Source organism: Procambarus clarkii, chromosome 79 (genome assembly GCF_040958095.1).
Source record: "Procambarus clarkii isolate CNS0578487 chromosome 79, FALCON_Pclarkii_2.0, whole genome shotgun sequence".
NCBI classification, from domain to species: Eukaryota; Metazoa; Arthropoda; class Malacostraca; order Decapoda; family Cambaridae; genus Procambarus; species Procambarus clarkii.
In genome coordinates, this window is record NC_091228.1 from 7,711,187 (window position 1) to 7,728,090 (window position 16,904).

General features: G+C 42.5%; 1 protein-coding gene across 2 annotated transcripts; it reads right to left on the reverse strand.

Moving 5' to 3' along the window:
• Positions 1-11,355: 11,355 nt before the first annotated feature.
• LOC123764528 (uncharacterized) lies at positions 11,356-14,950 on the reverse strand. 2 transcript variants are annotated; one of them, XM_069314534.1, is made up of 5 exons: positions 14,745-14,950; positions 13,815-13,992; positions 11,960-13,410; positions 11,723-11,875; positions 11,356-11,605 (listed from the first exon to the last, which is right to left on the reverse strand). In XM_069314534.1, coding segments are annotated over exons 1-5 (1,836 nt in total). In that variant the 5' UTR covers positions 14,746-14,950; the 3' UTR covers positions 11,356-11,552. The 2 variants fall into 2 exon arrangements, with proteins under 2 accessions (XP_069170635.1, XP_069170634.1); XM_069314533.1 differs by having other exon boundaries at positions 11,723-13,410.
• Between the last annotated feature and the right edge of the window lie 1,954 nt (positions 14,951-16,904).

A 16,904-nucleotide genomic window follows, 5' to 3' on the forward strand; every position in this document is an offset into this window, starting at 1 on the left:
TTATATATATATATAATATTATATATTCCTTGCCTATAGGTCTTTGTCCCTCCCTGGAAATTCCTTTAGATTTATCGCTATTCATTCTGGCTCATGTAATGGCTGGTGATACACGACTTGACTCTAAATATTAGAGAAGACCCCCAGCTCTAATTTTTCCCCTTACTAAAGAAAACCGGAGCTTTGCTATAGCTTTTATTTAGAAAACATAGCATTTTTATGCTGCTATTATTAAAAGTTAAAATGAAAGCTTTATAGGGTTTGAAATAGTTTATCGGGGTGACGTGACATGACTACTAGGTAAACGAATGAAAGTGACATGATCACTACAGGGGGAAACTAGTGAAAGTGACATGATGAGGAAGCCAAGAATGACAACGCAGATACCGTGGGAGGGATAGAGAGAGAGACGCACAATACACCTACACACGCGGGTGTAGCAAGCAAGCCCCCAAGGTCCATCCCTTCCTGGGCAGAATGTAAAGTAAGCTTGGCCACATGAAAATGTTTCAGATTCCTAACCCGGATCCAGGATAAACCCACAACCTGAACAATATATATCGCATAATGTACACTTCCTCGTGAATTTTTGAGAAACTATTAAATGTAATTTTACCTGTTAATAGTCATTTTGTTTATGTTCAAAATATATAAATGCAAACTTTTATTGTACAACGGCCAAAGTATGAATAGCAGACCCAATTTATGCAATTTATCCCCAAGAATAGTTAATAATGGTGTATATTATTGTATACAAATTATAAATTGTTGTCTGCGGACAGTGCCCAAACGTCATGGTGTGGGGATGAGACTGTGACCCTGGCACGCTGTTCCCTGTGATACTCTGACGATCTCAGCCAGCCATTGTTCCTCCTTTACCTCAGACCGTTCACCTCTGCAAAGATGGGTGGGACTAGCACCAAGAGCCTATAGCTTCCAGTCTTTGTCAGACAGACAGGAGTCATACAGACAGATACGCTGTCTTATAGATATCTTGAGGTTATCTTGAGATGATTTCGGGGCTTTTTAGTGTCCCCGCGGCCCGGTCCTCGACCAGGCCTCCACCCCCAGGAAGCAGCCCGTGACAGCTGACTAACTCCCAGGTACCTATTTACTGCTAGGTAACAGAGGCATTCAGGGTGAAAGAAACTTTGCCCATTTGTTTCTGCCTCGTGCGGGAATCGAACCCGCCCCACAGAATTACGAGTCCTGCGCGCTATCCACCAGGCTACGAGGCCCCCCTAGCCTACCCTAGATATAGATTGAAAGTCCTAATAAATTCCGAGACTCTTTTTATTAGAGATTTTTCTTGAAGTAAAGAGGACTGAGTGACATGATAATGGTTCAAAACGGATCGAAACGTAGTTATTTCTTTCACCTTATGATGTGTGGTTTTGTCATCATACAGGAACTGAATTTTATTTTACTTGTTTAATATCAAACAGCACCAAAAATATCAAAGCAATTTGTAGGCGAGTACACACACACACACACACACACACAGGAACCTGTACACCTGTTGATTGACAGTTGAGAGGCGGGACCAAAGAGCCAGAGCTCAACCCCTGCAAGCACAACTAGGCGAGTATAACTAGGCGAGTACACACACACACACACACACACACACACACTCACACACTCACTCACTCCCATGCCATCCTCCAACGGAAGGAATGCACTAGACAGTGATGTGGTGGAGGCTGACTCCATACACAGTTTCAAATGTACATATGATAGAACCCAGTAGGCTCAGGAACCTGTACACCAGTTGATTAACAGTTGAGAGGCGGGACCAAAGAGCTAAAGCTCAACCCCCGCAAGCACAAATCGATGAGTACAAATAGGCGAGTACACACACTATACCCTTACCTTAGATCCTCATAGATCAAGATGACATCACGGAATCAGTTTTTTGCCTCGTTCACCCATGACGTAGCTACACGTAGGAAGGTCGATACTTATCTTGCAGATCACGAAGGTCGCCCCAGTAGAGGCCTGAGTCACTCACCGTCTCACTCACACTTAAGCTACCGAGTCCGTTTCTTAAGATATGCTTCAGGCCATAAGGTTCTTGTTGGCATTGCCTCTTCTCAAAGTATATAATTGAAAAAGTCCTTCTTCGAATGTTTAATACGGATTACACACTCAAAGATATATTCATTCTAGATCTCAAATTAATGTTTTATGATTACACAAATCGCTAGGTGGCAAGTTCAGTTTTGACAGCTTTAATTCACGAATTAACTAATATATGAGTTAAGCCCGCCAGCGGCGCTATGCTAAGATCAATCTTAATTGAACAAGTACTCCTCAGGAAGCACAGCACCGCTAGCTGCCGCTAGGTAGAAGAACATGGCGTCATTGTTATTTTTAGCTGTGAATAACATTCGTTCCACAGAATATCAGTGTCAGTGGTATTGGATTGAAGGATGGGGGAGAGGAAGATAAAGTTATAAACAAGAGATATTAACGTGAAGGGATGAAGGGATAGAGATAAATATAGATTGATTTAGTGAGAGAGAGACTGAGTGCGTCTAAACAGATAGTCCTCGGGTAAACATTGTCAGTATCCCATACCACTTGTCTAATCATTTTCCTCGTCCACTCCAGTCATTTTCCTCCATTACAAGCAGGTAAGTCACCAGTATCTGCAGATTTTCCTCATGTTATCTACTCGCCTCTTTCACAGACGTCTTTCACATCCTCCACTCTTCTTAATCCGACATATTCAATTCAGTTTACATAGTGCCCTTCTTCACCACATATCCCTTTGATATCATAGATATCAATATCATAGATATCATAGATATCATAGATATCTTTGATACATGGTGCCCTTCTTCACCACATATCCCTTTGATATCATAAAGACATTCTCTCGTGTATAATATATAATTTATATATTTATATACTGTACATGTATGCATAATGAAATCACACTAATGAGAATCTAAATAATAAGCAGGGTTGAAAATATTTGAGCCTGCGGCTGGAAGCTTCGTGTTATCATATTCAAGCTTTTCACATTTCAATGCTGTGCATGATAAGAGCACCGAATTGTCTATTTCCATCGCGAGCTATGACGTACCCAAGACGTAGGGCTGCACACGCTTGCCTTCCTTATCAAGAAGGTCGTATATATTGAGTCCTAAGGTATGAAATCGTTAGTGTCTAGTAATGGTCTATCAACATGCAGGCGATGAGTCACAATAACGTTATCTTATCTTGAGGTTATCTTGAGATGATTTCGGGGCTTTTAATGTCCCCGCGGCCCGGTCCTCGACCAGGCCTCCACCCCCAGGAAGCAGCCCGTGACAGCCGACTAACACCCAGGTACCTATTTTACTGCTAGGTAACAGGGGCATACGTGAAAGAAACTCTGCCCATTGTTTCTCGCCGGCGCCCGGGATCGAACCCAGGATCACAGGATCACAAGTCTAGTATGCTGTCCGCTCGGCCGACCGGCTCCCAAAGCCGGTCGGCTATTTAGCTCAGCGTGGCTATAGTATGTTGACCAGACCACACACTAGAAGGTGAAGGGACGACGACGTTTCGGTCCGTCCTGGACCATTCTCAAGTCGATTGCGAGAATGGTCTATGAAGTCATACTTGCATATTCACAGGTTATGAAGTCATATGTGTGTAGTCCTGTGTTATCAGGAGTCTGAGTGGACTGGAGCTGCAGAATCTATTCATTCTTCCGTCTTAGTCAAAATCAATGCCGAGTGGACAGCATGCTGGACTTGTGATCCTGTGGTTCCGGGTTCGATCCCGGGCGCTGGCGATAAACAATGGGCAGAGTTTCTTTCACCCTATGTCCCTGTTACCTAGCAGTAAAATAGGTACCTGGGTGTTAGTCGGCTGTCACGGGCTGCTTCCTGGGGGTGGAGGCCTGGTCGAAGACCGGGATGCGGGGACACTAAAAAGCCCCGAAATCATCTCAAGATAATCTCAAGATTGCCTAATGGTAAAACCAATTGCAGACAAGCCATTCATGTCCACTAATTAATTTGTAACGAAGATTGACAAACGCTGAACAAATCCACAAGGGCCGTGACGAGGATTCGAACCTGCGACCGGGAGCATCCCAGACGCTGCCTTCATCTGCCTAAACCCTTGTGGATTTGTTCATTTGATCCATCACGTTATTGTGATATCTGCGTGTAGTGTACTAACAAACTCTCTTAACGGCTTGCTATTAGCTAAAAATAATTGCCCCCAATTATTGACGTCGAAAATTATTTTAAAACTTTCCAATTAAACCCGTTATTTGTCTAATTCATTATCTCATGAAAAATCTCCTTTGATACGCAAATGAGGGTTATCTAATTCAGTTATATTTAATTTTCGAAGCTTCGGTATACGAACGAATTATTATTAAAGAGTTCCGCCTGTATGCGGAGCTGAGGTACGGTCAAGCAATCATCACAGAGCAAAAACTTCTCCCAGGAAATGCTGAACCGCTAACTACCTCTAGGAATAGGTAACGACCCAGATCATAAATGCATGATTTTATAATTAATATTTTTTGATGTGGGGTTGTTTGTGATCGATATGACGACATTTTAGATCGAACACGGGACAGTTTCTCTGCCATTGAGTAACCTTCAGGGACTGTAGTCCCTTTCGAACCGACTCCACCCCCCCCCCTGCTGAAGATCGTTCAGCAGGGAGGGGGGGGGAAAATAGGACCATACTTACTAGATCTAGTAATTCAGTTCCGACATTAAGAAGTGTAATGTAAAACCCAACTCATATTTATGAGATGAAATGAGAATTACAACGTTTCGGTCCGTCCTTGAACCCTTATCAAGTCGTGAGGAGGAAGTATGAGTCACTATAAGGAATGATGGAAAGGCAGGTGAGAGAGGGGTTAATACTCGCCTCATTGTGCTTGCGGGGGTTGAGCTCTGGCTCTTTGGTCCCGCCTCTCAACCGTCAATCAACTGGTGTACAGATTCCTGAGCCTATTGGCCTCTATCATATCTAAATTTGAAACTGTGTATGTAATCTGCCTCTACCATATCACCGCCTAATGCATTCCATTTGTTACCTACTTTGGCACTAGAAAAGTTTGTTCTAAAGTCTCTCTGAGCCATTCTCTGTACCCCATTTCCCCCTGTGTCCCTTTCTACGTTTATCACCGTGCTAAACCATTTTATCTATTCTATCACATTCTCTGAAAATCTAAGTGGAAAAGTATAGGCAAGACAGCAACCTTCCTTTCAAGGCGCCTAACAATTCCCCATCAGCTATTATTAAGGAACATATAGTCACTACACATAACCAGATTATCACTTGAAATAACCTCAAATACATCGGCAAAATAATCGACAGACACAGCGACAATCGAAGCCTTGACATCAGCGAGGCATTTGCCACGCTTCAATATTCAATAATATACAATGTCTACATGAAAGATTGCTTCCAATATATATTTATATAAATTTATATATATTATGGTCCAGTAACTTGGTAAACCCCAAAACATTGCGTCATTAAAGTGTTGGGAGACCGGTTTGACCTGATACTTGAACCTTAGTTTATACTTAGTATCGCGCTAACGGTACAAGTAATTAGATGGGAACACTGTGTCGTGTAATTGGTGATTTATAGCACGCTTATGTGTGTTAGAAATGGCTTTTCTTGTATTTTGTTTTTTTTATTATATTCTCTGTCTGTCTGTGTCTCTGTCTGTCTGTGTCTCTGTCTGTCTGTCTGTGTCTCTGTCTGTCTGTCTCTCTGTCTGTCTGTGTCTCTGTCTGTCTGTGTCTCTGTCTGTCTGTGTCTCTGTCTGTCTGTCTCTCTGTCTGTCTCTCTGTCTGTCTGTCTCTGTCTGTCTGTCTCTCTGTCTGTCTGTGTCTCTGTCTGTCTGTCTCTCTGTCTGTCTGTGTCTCTGTCTGTCTGTGTCTCTGTCTGTCTGTCTCTCTGTCTGTCTCTCTGTCTGTCTGTCTCTCTGTCTGTCTGTCTCTCTGTCTGTCTGTGTCTCTCTCTTCCCCTTGCAATCATCCATGTGATTTCCCTACATGGGAGGACTGTAAAATATTCGTGGAAACTTATCGTGGTAAAGCGAGACGTTGAAGAAAAAAAACCGACCATTGCGTTAGTCCAGCGGGATTCCTTTTGCTTCCTCGAACTCTCGACCACAACACAAACCCGTTCCTGCCGGGTGGGTGGTTGCAACAGCCACACCCGTGTGCAATCTGCAAAGGCAAGGATACCCTTTGTAATTCCAGCGAAGAGGGGCGGATGCGGAGTCTGCACGGGCCGGCGCTCTTGTTAATAGATACAATTTAATGCATAGCAAAGGTAGCCACGTGGAGAGGATTTGAATGGATAGATGTTTCCAGTGATAGAATAAATATAATTTGATAGATATTTGAGGTATAAATTTTCGAAGATTGGCTGCATGGGATTTTGTGCTTGTTTGATGTAGCTTCCATTCTCAACCGGTAATTTAGTCACTTGGAGGGCCACGATCGCCCTCTGAATTCTGATGTTCTGAGTCGTAGGTATGAATGTCTTTGATCAACTGTTGATAGTATATTTTATGTTATCAGTGACACAAGAATAGTGAAATAGATAACTGTACTTAAGATGCTGCTCCCTCCAGCACCCAGGTCATTTATGTATAAAGTAGATAAAAAATATCAAGATAGAGCCTTGGAGTACCTCTCCAGGGGCTCAGCATTCAAAAGCCTTATTATCTTAAATTCTACTTTTGTTTACTGCAATTTTTTTGGAGCCGGTCGGCCGAGCGGACAGCACGCTGGACTTATGATCCTCTGGTCCTGGGTTCGATCCCAGGCGCCGGCGAGAAACAATGGGCAGAGTTTTTCACCCTATGCCCTGTTACCTAGCAGTAAAATAGGTACCTGGGTGTTAGTCACCTGTCACGGGCTGCTTCCTGGGGGTGGAGGCCTGGTCGAGGACCGAGCCGCGGGGACACTAAAAAGCCCCGAAATCATCTCAAGATAATCTCAAGATTCTATACGTTTAAAAGAGCGAGAGTAAAACTATCAAACATAGTCGTACTGTCGACATTTTTCTATAATATATGCTGTTAATTATCAAATTGCTCCTATATGACCACCTCCTCACCTGTAAAATGATACGTTTCAGTGGTTGACGGAGAATACAAAGATCTGTGAACATTGCAATAATCCCACGAAAGTTTGGGTCCTTGAGCCTCTGCCCACATGGAAATATGTCGCATAATCAACCGTCAGACTATTGCACCAAACATACTCACCCAATGTTGACAACACCCCTCATACTTAACATCTGCTTCAGCTGAGTAGGTTGACCAGACCACACACTAGAAAGTGAAGAAATGATGACGTTTCGGTCCGTCCTGGACCATTCTCAAGTCGTTAATGGTCCAGAACGGACCGAAACGTCGTTGTATCTTCACTATCTAGTGTGTGGTCTAGTCAACATTTTTCAGCCACGTTATTGTGACTCATCATCCTTCAGCTGAGTATAATTTTTCGATCAGTTCTGTACTTGTAAGAAATTTCTGGGGATAACACTAGAATGATACAAATTCTCACGAAAAACGGGTCATGTTATTGGTAAATATTATCTGTGCCAGAGTTAAATATTAATTATATTAGCAGTTAATTGGAAATACTGTGAAACTTTACCTACCTTGAGGTTTTATTGAGATGGTTCTGAAGATCAATGTCCTCGTGGCGGCAGTGTGGTCTAAGACATGGCCTTGATGGTGATCTGGTCAGCCAGGCTGTTAGACCTCGCAGCTCGCAGTCTAACATATGGTTGCTGTTATCCTTAATGAAACACTCACACACACACAAGTATTAAAAACTTGTGTTCCAAGATACTTATGTATCTTGGCAAATCTGCCAAGGATTTTTACATACGTAAAATGTAAGTCTTGTTTAGAACATTGAAGTACAGATATGATCGACACCGGACTAGTAGGATTCCAGGGGACAGAATCGCGAAGTAGTTACGCAAGCACTTACGAACCTGTACATCTTTTCTCAATCTTTGGCGGCTTTGTTTACAATTATTAAACAGTTAATGACCTTCGAAGCACCAGGAGGCTGTTTATAACAATATCAACAGTTGATTGGCAAGTTTTCATGCTTGTAAACTGTTTAATAAATGTAACCAAAGCTGTCAAAAATTGAGGAAAGATGTACACGTTCGTTCATGCGTAACTGCTTCGTGAATCTGGCCCCAGGGCTGAGGTATGAGTTGCGATGAGACTAAAGAAATTAAACCTCATATCACTCGACGGTTGAAGAGTCACGGGAGACACGATAAGCACCAAAAAATCAAATTAACAGAAAGGAGAAAAGATCTGAAATGGGTCATAAGCTACACTTGAAGATGACTCGAATGGAATCATATTTCCGATTTAATCCAAAGAGACATTGATAGAGGCAGATACCATGTATAGACTAAAATAAGACCAGTCACAGACGACTTTTGACTGTATTAACCAGCTGACTGAAAGCTCACAATTCGAGTAAAAGGGCTGAAGTTCAACCTCATGAAGTAAACATTAGGTTAGTTCACCTTGACATTCTCCGTTGTGAAAGAAAACTCGTCTTCAATTTTTTAAAGGGTATACCCTTTCAAAACGGAATCTCCTCTTGCGTAAAGTAGAAAACATCTTTAAACAATAAAAAATTACTTCTTTTGCACTTAAGTCAATCTCCAGAATGGATACACCTTTGTTAATATATTTAACTGGTTAATTATATGTGTTTAATTATGTGAGAACTACAGTGCAGTTATCAACGACCTTGACTTAGAGCCGTGGATCACAAGTTTAATGTCTCTTTGTTCACTAAGCAGAACACATGTAGCCGTGACTCAGGCAACTGTTGTTAGTTGCATCCTGGGGAAGACCAACAATCTCTGGCCTAGAGGGACTAAGTCAAACCCATTTCCTGTCCCCAACTTTAGAAAAACAAAATATTATATCTTTACCTATCCGGATCTATATGATAATTTCTATATGTCTGTCTATCTGTTCGAGGATTGGAGGCCAGACATTTGCGTCTGGCCTCAAGCACTTTCCCGTGGTCAACTGTGATTTTTTCGCCAGAGTCATAGGGGTCGACTCCATTTCATTTTAGGTAGGATTCACTACTATTATTTTTTTTTTTTGAGATATATACAAGAGTTGTTACATTCTTGTACAGCCACTAGTACGCGTAGCGTTTCGGGCAGGTCCTTAATCCTACGGTCCTTGGAATACGATCCCCTGCCGCGAAGAATCGTTTTTTCATCCAAGTACACATTTTACTGTTGCGTTAAACAGAGGCTACAGTTAAGGAATTGCGCCCAGTAAATCCTCCCCGGCCAGGATACGAACCCAAATTATAAAAAGCAGCGGATCCTCTAAGCTCCGTAAAGCGGGTTTGATTGTCTATAGATGGTGTTATTTATGTTGCTCAAGTGGCCCCAACATGCGAGCTGATTCGATAAAATTTTTGTCCCCAAAATTGACCACCGAGTGCTGTCGGAGGTCGAGTTAAGGGTCTGACGATTTCCAATCCTTTTGAACAGTCAGTGTGGTCTAGCGGGCTAAATACGCGATACGCTGGATAAGCTATGCATGGAACCCTGGCTGTCTGGGTTCGAGTCCTTCAGGAGTGAGGAGTTTTCTATAACACTCTAGAGAGCTTTCTAGAAAACTAAAACCGGAAGTCATAGTTTTCCCTGGGACACAGCCTGCAAATCTCTTTACAACTAAGTGCCTAGATATTTTTCGATAAACAAATTCGAATCGTCCAAGCCTCCTGCCACAGGGACAAAATTCCACGTAATCTGTTATCATTAAACCTGCATATCCCTGAACGTTGAACTCAATTCGTTATACGTACCTATGGATGCAATTGTCAGCTGATATTTCTATAGTGTAAAAAATACTTCTGGTTAAAGATTTTGGATTCAATTATATTTCAAGCTTTAATGATATCATTATTGTTAAATTTTGAAGAGGGTCGAGTTTATATTTTGAAGAGGAGCCGGACACTGTCAAGTGTCCGGCTCCTCCGTCTTCGACAAGGAGGAGCCGGATGCGGATACTTATCTTAAACTAGAGACAATTTTCTGAACATTAAGGAAGATTATCTCGACCTCAGACTTAGTCACACTTCCTCTAGGGAACTATAAGTGTTAATAACCTGAGATAGAAAGAGGTTGGTATGGCTTACTGTTGGCTATTCCAGTATTGTAATTACAAGTTTCCTTATAAAATGATTCGATTTATATCTTCAAATATGTCCAATCGGCTTCAATTACGATAAAAAACGCCACTGAAGCATAATAATTTATATATCCAAGGTATTTTTGAAACTGCATGTAAATTTGGCTAAAATATTTAAAATTGTTTTCACTTATGGTAAAATTTCATTATAAAAATGACTGGATATAAAATGTTAAACTCAATTGCGCTAAACAATAGCACATAAGCATAATATTTTATATATCCATAGGAAATATATACATTAACGAGTATATTCGTGTATATATATAGGATATGTTTTTCGTTTTAGTGTATACATTACGATGTATAATTGTGTGTAAATACTTGATATACTTCTTTATCTATACTAGAATATACCCTTTTCTGATGAATAAGAATTTAGATAGATTTTTTTGGGGGAAATGCACTAAAAAATACATTTAAGTTCACTGACGTAGATTTATGAAGTCTGTATTTAAAAGAAGACGTTTTGCCCACAAGTTAGGCAATCAAGTTTAGTAAACAAGTTTTCTTAGAGACATTGTGGCTCTACTCCATTTCTTCTTTATCCGACGCAGGTGTTCCAAGGGCTGTTTGTTGCTGTAACTCACACAGGTGTTTACTTGCTGATTTTTTGGGCCATAAAACAGGTGTTTTAACTTAGATGTTTTCTTACGGTGTTTGTTGCAAAAGAACATATATTAATGTGAAGGTTTGTTGCAGCTCACGTGTGTAGATGTTGTGTTTGTTGTAAACAACTCACTCCGGTATCAATCAAGCTGAGTCTGAGCAATTTACTTACGTGAGGACACTATATATTTGTTGAATAAACTCAAGAGTTCCCGACTATTTTTTTAATGTTATTAAAATCACAATTTTTTAGAGCCTCTCATTTATTTCGACACTTAAGGAATTCAAGCAATGTTTACACGTAAACAATTAGAGTCGGGACAGTATATATAAGCAGAGTACAAGGATGAAGAGCTTGGAAAAATGCAAATACATAAATTATACATTTTGTTTTAAATGTTGTTCAAAACATCTTTATTACCATTTTGCTTGAAATTCTCAAAGATCTAGGTATAGCTTATTTTTCACATAAATAGGGCGACTGAATGACTGTCTTCAGACGTCAGAGTAAAGTTATTCGTCTGAAATAACTCCTGGAACAGTAATTCAGAGACCATTAGTTCTACAACGGCAAGCACCTGTTTTCTAAAGCTTAGAAACAGTCTTCATGTTTTTATATCCAGAGTGTTGCTTGGTTTACAGGTTTACAACTGTGTAAACCTGTGTAGAGTTCAAAGTAGCACCGTCTTGTAGTTTACCACTTCTTGTTGTAGCCTCCGGAACACGAGGAACACCCGCCAGGGAGCCCTGGAAAGGAGGAAAGAGAAAATGAACTCTAGTGAATAAAATTCTTCAGATATTTGCAATATATTTGCATCTCATTTCAGTTTTTGTTACACAATTAAATCTCGTCCCTAATCTTACCTGAGGACCCTTGGGCCGAAGCCGAGCTTCCAGCATGACTGCTAGCACTGCTGGAACTTCCAGCATGGCTGCTGGAGCTACTGGAGCTAAAGGCTCCAGATGAGGCGTGGCTTCCGGCACTGCTGGAACCAAAGCTACCAGCAGATCCAAAGCCTCCGGAACCACCAGCACCGAAGCCTCCTGAAGATCCTAGGCTTCCAGAACCACCAGAACCAAAGCCACCAGCAGATCCAAAGCCTCCGGAACCGCCAGCACCGAAGCCTCCTGAGGATCCTAGGCTTCCAGAACCACCTGAACCGAAGCTCACTTTAGACCCATGGCCTCCAGAACCGCCAGCTCCAAAGCCACCAGCAGATCCAAAGCCTCCTGAACCACCAGCACCGAAGCCACCGGCTGATCCAAGGCCTCCGGAACCGCCAGCACCGAAGCCTCCTGAAGATCCTAGGCTTCCAGAACCACCTGAACCGAAGCTCACTTTAGACCCATGGCCTCCAGAACCGCCAGCTCCAAAGCCACCAGCAGATCCAAAGCCTCCTGAACCACCAGCACCGAAGCCACCGGCTGATCCAAGACTTCCAGAACCACCAGAACCGAAGCTCACTTTAGACCCATGGCCTCCAGAACCGCCAGCACCGAAGCTTCCAGCACCGCCAGCACCGAAACCACCTGCTGATCCAGGGCTTCCAGAACCACCAGCGCCACCTGAAGTGAAACTAACTTTAGTCACCTGGGTTCCAGAACCAAAGCCACCAGCAGATCCTAGGCTTCCAGCACCACCTGAACCGAAGCCAGATCCATGGCTTCCAGCACCACCTGAACCAAAGCCTCCAGCACCGCCTGCTCCAAAGCCACCGGCAGATCCATGGCTTCCAGAACCCCCAGCGCCACCTGAAGTGAAACTAACTTTAGTCACCTTTGTTCCAGCACCACCAGAACCAAAGCCACCTGCGGATCCATGGCTTCCTGATCCACCAGCACCAAAGCCTCCTGCTGATCCAAAGCCTCCAGCACCACCAGAACCAAAGCCGCCAGCAGATCCATGGCTTCCAGAACCCCCTGAACCGAAGCTCACTTTAGACCCATGGCTTCCAGAACCACCAGAACCAAAGCCTCCTGCACCACCAGCACCGAAGCCTCCTGCTGATCCAAAGCCTCCAGCACCGCCTGCTCCAAAGCCACCGGCAGATCCATGGCTTCCAGAACCACCAGCACCGAAGCCTCCTGCTGATCCATGGCTTCCTGAACCGCCAGCGCCACCTGAAGTGAAACTAACTTTAGTCACATGGGTTCCAGAACCACCAGAACCAAAGCCTCCTGAAGATCCAAAGCCTCCAGAACCCCCTGAACCGAAGCTCACTTTAGATCCATGACTTCCTGAACCACCAGCACCAAAACCACCTGCAGATCCAAAGCCTCCGGAACCACCTGCCCCAAAGCCACCACCTGAACCACCAGCTCCGAAGCCGCCTGAAGAACCCAATCCTCCGGTACCACTAGAAACTAAGAGGCCTATGGATCCAGAACCGTGACTACCTTTCGACCCAGAGCCACCGAAGCCAAAACTACCCGAAGAACCATGGCTTCCAGAACCACCAGAACCAAAGCCTCCTGAAGATCCTAGGCTTCCAGAACCACCAGCACCAAAGCCTCCTTTGGTTCCGAAGCCTCCGGAGGATCCATGACCAGATCTGTAAAATAAATGTTGATTAGCAGAAACATTCAATAATTAAGCATAAATTTGTGCAAAATCTTAAGGCACGGTCATAGGAAAGTATTTTCCTGGTCGTTGACCAGACCACACACTAGAAGTTGAAGAGACGACGACGTTTCGGTCCGTCCTGGACTCAATCGACTTGAGAATGGTCCAGGACGGACCGAAACGTCGTCGTCGTCCCTTCAACTTCTAGTGTGGTCTGGTCAACATACTTCAGCCACGTTATTGTGACTCATCGCCTGCATATTTTCCTGGTCAATATTTCATGTTAATTGCGGGGGTTGAGCTTTGGCTCTTTGGTCCCGCCTCTCAACTGTACGTATACACGCATATTTTTGCATGAGTTCGGGCAGACATAAGCAGACATTTTGTACCTACCCTGAGGAGCCAGCAGAGCTGAAAGCAGACGATGACGAGAAGCTGGAGGCAGAGGCTGCTGCCTGGGCTTGGGCCTGGGCAGACGCAGACGACCTGGATCCAGCGTACACCTTCTTGGCCGGCCAGTCTGCGCAGCAGGAACCCACCAGGAACACCAACATTACAACCGTTGATCGCACTGAAGAAATATATTATCATTATTGCTAAGTGTTGATGTGCTACAATGTGTGTGTGTGTGTGTGTGTGTGTGTGTGTGTGTGTGTGTGTGTGTGTGTGTGTGTGTGTGTGTGTGTGTGTGTGTGTGTGTATTCACCTAGTTGTACTCACTTAGTTGTGCTTGCGGGGGTTGAGCTATGGCTCTTTGGTCCCGTCACTCAACCGTCAGTTAACTGATATAAAGATTCCTGAGCCTACTGGGCTCTGTCATATCTACATTTGAAACTGTGTATGGAGTCAGCTTCCACTACATCACTGCCTAATGCATTCCACTTGTGAACTACTCTGACACTGAAAAAGTTCTTTCTAACGTGTGTGTGTGTACAATAAATGGAATGCTTTAAAAACCCTGTTTGTAATCCAGCTTTGATCTTTTTGCTCTAAACGTGGCTTTGATGCAGATAAGATGAAGGTAACTCGGTTATTAGACTCCTTTAAGAGTGTTAAAGAACTAATTACCTATGAGAAAGAAATCTTAACAAATGCAGCTAAATGCTTAAATACAGCTAATGTATTTAGCTTTATGTATTTAAGTGTATTTAAATACGTAATGTATTTAAATAATAAATGTAGTTAAATTACTGCCCAAAGGCAGTAATAATCATTCCTCTCTCAAACTATGCTAGAGGTCATTGCCTCATTAGTAATGAGACAAAAAAAAAAAATTACCGAATAATGAACTTCTAAATGAAAAGGAGAATCAAAATCACTCACTGATGATGCTATGCTGATGTCGACTTTCTAGTTAGCCAGCAAGACTCTTCCCCCAATCAGAAGCCGGAAGGTCTCTAGATTCAAAACCAAAAATTCAGAGGTACTTTAAGTACCACTGTTTATGACAGCTTCAGGTCCACAACAATGGTACAACGGACCGGTCTGGTGGTCCAGATGAAGCCGCTGGTCAACTGTGCACTCGCTGGGCTCAACCAGAGCTTATATAGCCCCTCTCCTGGGTTGAATGGTAGCAGGATGTCGGATTTTCCAGACCATTTCAGCGAACACTCCGGTTAGCGGACCGGTTCCGGGAATATATGCGCGCAGATCGTCTTACAACACCCTTTGAGAGCAAGTCACTCGAGGTCTATTGGGGTTAAGAGATGGAGGAGGATGATGCTGAAGCATCTATCATTGTTTATTTAGCTGTCCATGGTGTCAACCTCAAACATTTCACGTATTTTGTTCTGAATTTAATAGTTTTTACATTGTTCTTCAGGGCAAGAACAGTGTGTTTCATAGTGTAAAATGTTGGTTCTAGTAGAACACTTTTACAGTTTTTCTTCATATTATTTTTTATATAAATCTGACATTACCTTGAAAACAATGGTTACCGTTTATTATGGTAATTAACTTATTTGATCATGTACACAAGTGATGACCTTATTCTTAATTCTGAATAATAAACTTTTAAAGGATATGAATGACATGTGATTACATTATATTTAATAAAATTTGAGAGTACCGATACGGTCATAAGACTAAAAAGTAAAAATTTATATAATTTTTTTTTTTTAAGAGACTGAAGAAAGCTCATTCATTTAGAAGAAAAATATTAATCTATACTAGATAACTAACTCCTCTGCTTTCGACATTTTACATTCTTTTGTGACTGTATCTAAGAAATTCGATATGTAACCAAAAAAAATAAATAGCAAGACTAAATTTTCAATTGCAACTATTTATATCAATGCATCACATATTAAGGGTCTTAATTCTGAGATATGTATCAGTGTATCTGGGTGATCACATTTTTTCTATATAAATTTGTACTTACTCAGGTTATGAAGAGAGTCAGAAGGATTGAGTTATTTACTACAGAAGAAGCTTTATAGCCTAAATGCCTTTCTGAGCACTGAAGTAGTATGTTTCTACTTAAAAATTCTAATAGATTAATTCGATTTGTCGAGAAATAAGAAGTCTGTGTTTATAAATATACTTCAGTAGTTTATTGAAGTCACTCCAATGTCGAACTACTGACCCCTTCCCATGGTCACATCTCCAGTGACGCAACTGAAGATGTGATGTCCATGCGTTCATCTTCCCAGGAAACAACTCCACATCATTTACGTAACATCCGAGCACCTATTGTTTGGTAAAGAGAGGCATTAGGTGAAAGGAAAACTATGTAACTAGTCCCTTCCCGCAGTATCTTACATGTAATTGATCATCATCTTTGAATGAATTCCCCCCACATATGTCAACCCTCAGTTTTATTGTTTCGAACGTAAGTTAAACGAATATATGAGTTTCAGTGGATATTCCATTCAGCTGGGTTGTAGGAGACTCGAACCCTGGAGCCCACGAGTGTGAGGCCGAAGCTCAATCGACCGAGCTATTGAGTGGTCGTAATAAGGAAAGTTTTCTTATTATTTGTCTGTGGATTTAATTAGGAGCGGAATCGTTTTGGCTTATAGGCTTTCTAGACGAGAGGGAACTATCAAGAGAAAACACAAGGCTATTACGACTGTATACCACATGGAAGGGGTCAGGATAAGGATTTGGGATGGGACAGGGGAAAGGAATAGTGTCCAATGAACAAATCCACAAGGGCCGTGACGAGGATTCGAACCTGCGTCCGGGAGCATCCCAGCCTTAATCGACTGAGCTACGACAGGGTTAAAAGGGTTGAAACCGAAGTTCTACTGAACTTACTGGAACTTACTACGGGATCCAGTAAGTTCAGTAGAACTTCGGTTTCAACCCTTTTAACCCTGTCGTAGCTCAGTCGATTAAGGCTGGGATGCTCCCGGACGCAGGTTCGAATCCTCGTCACGGCCCTTGTGGATTTGTTCATTTGATGCATCACGTTAGTGTGATCTCTGTGTGTGGAATAGTGTCCAACTACTCGCACAGTCAGGGATTGAACGCCGACCTGCA

What these genes read in the sequence shown, in the direction of transcription:
- LOC123764528 (XM_069314533.1), bottom strand. An exon ending in AGCTCTGCTGGCTCCTCAGG is followed by an intron (nt 13,411 to 13,814) that starts GTAGGTACAAAA and finishes TTTATTTTACAG; the next exon opens with ATCTGGTCATGGATCCTCCG. An exon ending in TTCGGCCCAAGGGTCCTCAG is followed by an intron (nt 11,606 to 11,722) that starts GTAAGATTAGGG and finishes CCTCCTTTCCAG; the next exon opens with GGCTCCCTGGCGGGTGTTCC.